The 7500-nt window shown below is 40.1% G+C and overlaps 1 protein-coding gene across 1 annotated transcript in view; it reads right to left on the bottom strand.

Annotated features, from left to right (window-relative positions):
- Nucleotides 1-7500, bottom strand: part of LOC137982149 (fibronectin type-III domain-containing protein 3A-like) — a 33696-nt gene that overhangs the window by 2321 nt on the left and 23875 nt on the right. Inside the window, exons 23-27 of the mRNA XM_068829213.1 lie at nucleotides 4876-4920; nucleotides 4620-4793; nucleotides 2585-2751; nucleotides 2162-2295; nucleotides 1-1728 (exon numbers count right to left, since the gene is read on the bottom strand). The exon at nucleotides 1-1728 is cut by the window's left edge and continues 2321 nt beyond it. Of these exons, the coding sequence (XP_068685314.1) occupies nucleotides 1387-1728; nucleotides 2162-2295; nucleotides 2585-2751; nucleotides 4620-4793; nucleotides 4876-4920 (862 nt within the window). The 3' untranslated portion in view covers nucleotides 1-1386. The remainder of the gene's footprint in view (nucleotides 1729-2161; nucleotides 2296-2584; nucleotides 2752-4619; nucleotides 4794-4875; nucleotides 4921-7500) is intronic.

Raw genomic sequence — 7500 nt, 5'->3', positions numbered from 1 at the left:
CTTCGAACAAATTCACCTTCTGTCAAGGAATCTCGACAACTGTCTCGCCATGTCACAGTACATATTTTTCAGCACTTCATATCACAAGAATGCTTCAAATCCGAAGACTAGTCTTCTTTTACCAAAAATCTATAGAAAATCGAATATCGAATACCATTATCCATCCTGTCTATTTGGTTGCTAGGCAACCCAACAGAATGAAACGTAAGTTGATCATCAAGACTAAACTAATCCAACATTCTCACTAAGAATCTTTTAAATTATCGACGCATGGCAGAGCTTTCCTTTGAAGCCTTCTATAACGTTTTCATTGGTAGTTTAGCTTGAGAAGAAACGTTAACGAGTGACTATTTAAATGAAAGCTATTGAACAGTCTTTCCAAGTGGTTCTGTTTATTGTGCTTAAAGAGGCAGTACTAGCTTTGAAATATATGCTGCATATTCCTAATGTACTTTCATCAAAAATTTGCTGGCCTGTAATACATTCTTGAAAAAAATTAAAGCTGCCCAGTTTGATACTTCATTAAAAAAAACCCTCGATTTAACATAAAGAACCAGTTCAATTCAAAATAATTTACAACTAAACGATTTTATCTATTCATTTGTTTTTCCAGTCACAGCCCCAGAACCAACGGAAATACCAAAGACATTATACCCAATGATTATTAGTCTTAATAAATCCATCATTAATAACTATCAACAAAATCTACTGTTGTCAAACGAAAACAAACGAATATCTCCCAAGACATTAATCGAAATCATTGTAATGTTAATTACCCAATGAGGGAGCATTCGTGTGGGGCGCCAGTAGGGATTAAAAGCAATTTCGACCTTTAATGCCCTCAGTTATCTTTTTCCCAATTCTGCTTTGCAGACTATTGGAAAACAATAAAATCTGATTATGAAAGCCTCTTCCTGCCGCAACGACACCACCCCTTCCGCCTTAGACAACAACATTGCATTTCTATGCTTTAAACGTACACCTTTGGCGACAGTCTACGTTGGAACTACCGTTAAAAAAAAAACCCGTTTCAAAAGTTTCTCATTTCTTTCAACGAGCGTCAACAGACACCACACACTAACAACAAGTCTCTTGTCACACCAGAGACATAATTTGCCAAAAGTAAGACCAATAAGATGAGGATTGTCTTTAGCATGTGACTGATCTGTTTCCGGTTTTAGGGTCTTCAATACGATTGTCAAGTAGACTCCACCACTGACCTCAACCGCGTTACGACACCGTTAGTACAGCACCAAGCCATACCGGTGATATACTAGATGCACAATCAAATTGTCATCTAAATACCATTCCGTCTACCATTTGATTGGGATAAAATTCATCTGTATAACTTAATTGATAAAAATATATCGGGTACAGTGTACTTATCTAATCCGAGACGCCAAATAGACACGGTAACAACAAGACAACGAGGACAACCAAAAGCGAGAACGCAGAGAAGAACACCATCGCCCACTGTTTATCTGTAAGTGTTATGTTAATTGGCACTTTCACTTTAGGTACGAGGTCGTCTGGAGCCCCTTCAGCTTCTGAAATCTTCTTTCGAGGAGACATGGTTCTGGTTGATATCACAGGTGAAAAGGCTCCTTTGATTGGGCTTGGGTACTGGTCTGGAGCATTCATAAGTCGTAATGCGCATACTCGGAAGCGAACCTCGGTGGAGTCCGGAAGCGACTTGTACTCGAACTTCGTGTTCGGTCCCTGATAAACCTGAGAAAATATCGGAGTAACAAGTTGGGCATCTAGCATGATCAACATATAGTGGTATATCACTGAGTAAAGATTTCCGTATTGACTTATCCGAAGGATCAACTTATCCAAGGAAAGGGGAGGGGACGGAAAGGGAAGCGAAGGGAAGGGAAGGGGAGGGGAAGGGGAAGGGGAAGGGGTAGGGGGGTAGGGAAGGGCACAACATAGTGTCAATGCCCGCTGGAATCTTGCAAAAATAAACTTTTCATGGCATTTTACTCAGTGTGAGTTTTGACGTAGATGAAGTCAGCCACGGAAACTGTCAACATTATTACTATTATTTGTTTTGGCTCTGTACGACGAAACTATGTATTAATTGCGGAATTAAGAAGCCAAATTGATAGGAAAAACCCAGGTGGCAAATTTCCGCATTGAATAAGAACTTTAACCCTACCCGGAGAAAATCTTGATCCTTTCCAACGCACTGACCCTGAAGCAAATACTCAATGCTCTCTCCACCCCTCACAGTCTGCACAGGATCCCAACTGACACTAACGGAGGAATACGTTGCACTTTCTGCTGACAGCCCTAAAAAGATACAAAAGATACGATTTTTTGACCTTCTTCTTAAACATTTCAACGAATAAGTGTAGAACAAAAGGTCGATCCTTTTCTTATAGGTGGTGCAACAGAGTAATTATTTACGTCCAAAAAGCCGTGTTTTGCTGAGTGCCACAAACTCAAATCCAACCTGAATCACAACGGGTGCAAACGAGCCTATTGTAACCCACAAAAATTACACGGAATGATTGTAATATGAATAGTCGCATATACAGTACAACGGAAAGTACAACACATTATCATTAAGGGTACTCACCTCTGACAACAATGGGAGGTTGCACAGTAGTTGAAAAGGAGACGACATCAGAGAAAGGCCCAGGCCCAGCGTCATTACAAGCCTGAATACAGAACTGATATTCAGTTCTCTCCTGCAGTTTACCGACCTTGTAAGAAGTTGTGGGGCCATTAAACACAGTTGTGAAGCTAAAATGTAGAAAAAAAAAATGATACTGCGATGAGAAAAATACACTGCGAGATACCAGGATGGTTTAAAATGAATGAAAGGATTATTTTCAAAGGAGAATGAGGTGTTCCATCAGTGGGAGTGAAAGACTAAATATATACCACTTATTATCCTCGTCCGTTCGGTCATTACAGGGAAATGTCAGCACGATGTCTTGATGTATTAACCGAGCGATAGCGAGGTCAATACATCAAGACCTCGGTCTGAGATTTCCCTCCATGTAATGACCGAACGGACGAGGTTAACAAGTTATTTATTATATGGCTTTTTTTGGCTCAGTTTTGGCCTGTTCTTCATCCTTTGGATAATAAAACTCGCTCTCGCTGTGGCTCTCTTCGTCGCTCATACTCAAGAAGTATCTGTATGCTAGTTTTTCTTTCAGTTATCGAAAATATAGTTGTATTTTGTCCATAATTTTTGTTTGTTTTCGCCCACGCGCTCGTAGCTTTTAGTCTCAACTCAAAAGAGCCGTCGAGCCGAGAAAAATTTTCATAATGCCCGGTCATTACACGAAAATCTTACCCGCTCAGCAGCCAATCAGAGCGCGCGTACTGTTGTAGCCATATAATAACATAAGTTAATCCTCATTTGGTAAAACTAAATTTTGGTGATTAAAAAAAGCCAGTCGCCAAAAAGTAATAATAACTTGGTCGATGTTAAACCTTTTTACCGTGTCTTTCGAGTGCTGTTTTATACGATTTAAAAGATTGAAAAACTTGGCATAACTTTACCTTAAACTGAGAAAGCCGGTGAAAGTAATCAACATGAAAGCAATATTTCAAACTATGCACTGAAGTATTTCTATATACCACTTTATTAGTTAAGAAATAAACATTCTTAACTACAATCAGAAAAAAAAAACTATGTATAATCACTAAAAAAATCACTAAATATAATTAAATAAACGTCTCTTTAAAAATACACTTTTAGAACGCTCAGTCTTAATTTTTGGTAGGATGTATGGGTGCCCCCTTACCCTCGAAATTCTATTTCTCTTAACCCTTTAACACCCAAACCGGCTTACACCGGCCAGGCTTAGTATTTTACTCTGTCTAACGCCAGACGATTTAACTCGTCAATACACTTTATTCCAAAATGGCTGCCATTCGAATATGCTTTTGTTTGATTGCAAACTGGCCCTTTTGGCCTCGTTCGAGTTTAAATATTCTTTTGAATTTTACTTTTGAAAGCGAGGTCAAGAGGGCCAATTTGCAAGGAAACAAAAGAATACTAAAATGGCGGCCATTTTGGAATAAGGTGTATGGGGGGGGGGGGGGGACCCCCGGGAGACAATGGGTGAAGGGGCAGCATACAAGCAAGGGGATGCTCACTATTAGAGTTGATGTCTGTCCGCCCATAGTCTAGCATCTGACTGTTTAATCAGATCCTTAACTGGTGCGGTGTATTTCAAATACCCAAATTTGACAGCTCTGTCTTATAATTTATCAATTCTATACAAATACTTGGAAAAACGAGCACAAGCCCATACCGAAACTGCATCAGTAAAAAGTGATATTATACGAGAGTGGAAGAGATAATGAAGCATATCCCCACTATAATTTCTTACACACCCCTAATATATATACTTTATATATAAACTAATACAAAGAAGTATAGATGAATTTTTCAATATATAAACTAATACAAAGAAATATATATATTTCTTTGAGGTAGTTTGAAGACATCAGTCGGTTTGAATCCATTATCCCCTTGCTCGGTCGTGGACAAAGCTATAGCCAGTTTTCTCATCTTTTGAAGTCAATAAAAGGAAGCGAGACTTCAAGAAAATAAAATATTTATTTATTTCTAGTTATTTCGTGACACTTACTTTCCACTTTTGTCCAACATCTGCAATGTGTATGTCACGCCAGCCGCTACATTTTTGCCCCCTGTAGCGTTACGTGACGTCCATCTCAGTTTCAGGCTTTGGTAAGATGCTGTTGCAAGTTCCAGCTGTGGAGCGGGTGGGGGAAGGTCATATGTCGATGCCATTACAATAGAGCTAAGGAGAAACACCATAGAGGAAAAACCATCAGAACTACAACATGTAAACAAATACAAAAATAAATAAATAGATAAATTACCTGAATGGGCCACAGCCTATTTTGTTGACAGCTTGGACACGAATTCTACAAAAAAAAAAAAAAAAAAAAATGAGGAGAAACGAAATCTCTACGTTAACTGACTGCACGCATTTGATTGGATAATTTGGCCATTTTGATAATATTTCTAGCAGCCAAGTTTATTGTAAAGGCCTGGCCAAACGCTCGCAACTTTTCAACGCAACAGCTTGCAACAATGTTGGGCACAACATGTTGCATACGTTTGGCCACCGTGTTGCGATATGTTGCGATATGTTGCAACATGTTGCGATATGTTGCAACATGTTGGATGATGTTCGATCAAATTTGAAAACGGTCAAACTTTTCGTGCAACATTTTGGATGTTGCATGATGTTGTACTAGTTGGCCACGTTCACGCAACAATGTTGCGCTAAGGCATGCGCGTTAGGTCCACTTCTTGCGCGCCAAGGGCCTGGGGCACATGAACATTGACATGTTGCGTTGAAAATGATGAAAGTGTTGCGTGCGTTTGGCCACCCCGTGCAAAACATGTCGCAACATCGTGCAACAATGTTGCAAGATGTTGCGTTGAAATGTTGCGAGCGTTTGGCCAGGCCTTAACTCTCTCGTAGTAAAGCTTCCGAGCTAGAAATTGGAGGGTCACAGGTTTTGTAAGGGAAACGCATATTTCTTTTCCGAGTACCCTATATCCAGGTCACCCACAATCCGAATCTAATGCAAATGGAAAAAATCTACTGTTTTCGCTCATTTGCATTAGATTCGGCACATGTAAAGTTCGACGTTTGAAACGGGCCTTAAACGTCAGTGGAGAGCTTTAAGCAAGGAAGTCGACGACCGGTACGAGAACGTTATGCAATACTCCAAGTCGTTTAGCATATCGTATGTCAACATCCCAGGAATCAAATTGGTAATATGGAGAGAAAAATTGAAGATTTATCGTAAGCTGCTCGCGTCCTCACTACGCATAACCTCAATTTTGGTCGTATCAAGTCACTGCAAAGAAAAGTAAAATGTACAACGCACGTGCTGGGCGTGCAGATCCTTGGTTTTTGTTAATTACACCTATTGTTTAGAGGCGTTCTCGAAGTCGTGGTTGTCGTCCTTGATTACGCTCGCTATAACTCATAACTATCATCGACAACAGTCCTTCTCAGGACAATATATGCCAGACGAATGAAAGGCTTAGTTTCTTAAGAAACTTTAGTGCTGCTTCGGTGGGGTGTAAAACACGAAAATTGCTTAGTTGATAAAGGTAACTTAAACACCGTAAGAGCGACCTTTGAGCCAACGTTTCGAGCGATGGCCCTTCGTCGGAGATCGAAAAGTCAGGTCACATACATATATGTTATTTGCCAGCCGGGAGGTCCGTATAGCGAAAAACTGTGACCGAGGTCTTGAAATGCTGCCCGAGACCGCCGGCCAAGGGCAGCTTTTTCAAGACCGAGGTCACAGTTTTTCGCTATTCGGACAGACCCTTAGCTGGTAAATGACTGATTAATTTTTTTCCTCTCTCTCTCCCTTCCTCTCTGAAATAACTTTTTCTAATTGTTGACTCGCACCGCGCTTGATTGCGAATGCAGTATTAAAGCAACTTACAAACTGAACGTTTCAAGGAGAAATATTTTTATTTGAATTCTATTTCCAAACCTCTTGTCTAATAAAAAGTAACTTCTGTATGTAAAATGATTCGGTGTCGAAAAAAATGGAAATTTAAGGTCATCACACGAGGCTGGGATTCCGCCCGCTGTGAACGGGCCGGATGAGAAAATTCTGCCCACCAATCAGATTGCAGGATTTGTTGAATTCCGCACGCTCACGCACTGAGAAAAAATAAAGTATCTTGATTGAGTGAGTGATTGATTTACCTTTGTCAACTCGTTTAACAAAGCCAAATTTTCCAAACTTAGAAGCCTTACCTTACAATATCAAGATCTAGGTGGTTTGCAAACCAACCTCTAGAGACAAAGACAACAACGCTGCAACGTACAATTGACCCTTTTACACGAAAATTTTTGGTTTTATTGACAGAGTTGATAATCTACATTATCAACATTGGTTTTATCAACGGAGTTGATAATGTACATTATCAACTCTGTTAATAAAACCCAAAATTTTCGTGTACTTCTTCCCCACCGACGCAGCACCACAGTTTCTTTAGAAACTACCCCCTTTATGCATTAATTGACCATTTTACTCACAGCTGTGTGCTTAGTTACCTGACCTGTGAATGAAAGTGAGGCTGGAGTTGACCTGACTAATTACAGTAACCAGCAGGAAAACGACATTAACATATGAAAAGCAGGGAGGTTCAGGGATGGTTCAGTGGTGAGAGCAGTCGTCTCCCACCAAAGTGGCCCGGGTTCGATTCCCAGATCCGGCGTCATATGTGGGTTAAGTTTGTTGGTTCTCTACTCTGCACCGAGAGGTTTTTCTTCGGGTACTCCGGTTTCCACTCTCCTCAAAAAATGTTTGACTTGATTTGCGTTGATTGTTACTTTCAATTTACTGTGTCCCCAATTCGTGCTTCAGCGCTAGAACGTCTAGACACTTAAATAAAGTCCCTTTCCTTTCATAACAAGGTCAACTCCAGCCTCACTTTCATTTGAAGACAACTGTAAAAAGGTC

Source organism: Montipora foliosa, chromosome 13 (assembly GCF_036669935.1).
Source record: "Montipora foliosa isolate CH-2021 chromosome 13, ASM3666993v2, whole genome shotgun sequence".
NCBI classification, from domain to species: Eukaryota; Metazoa; Cnidaria; class Anthozoa; order Scleractinia; family Acroporidae; genus Montipora; species Montipora foliosa.
This window is presented reverse-complemented; position numbering and strand designations above follow the sequence as displayed.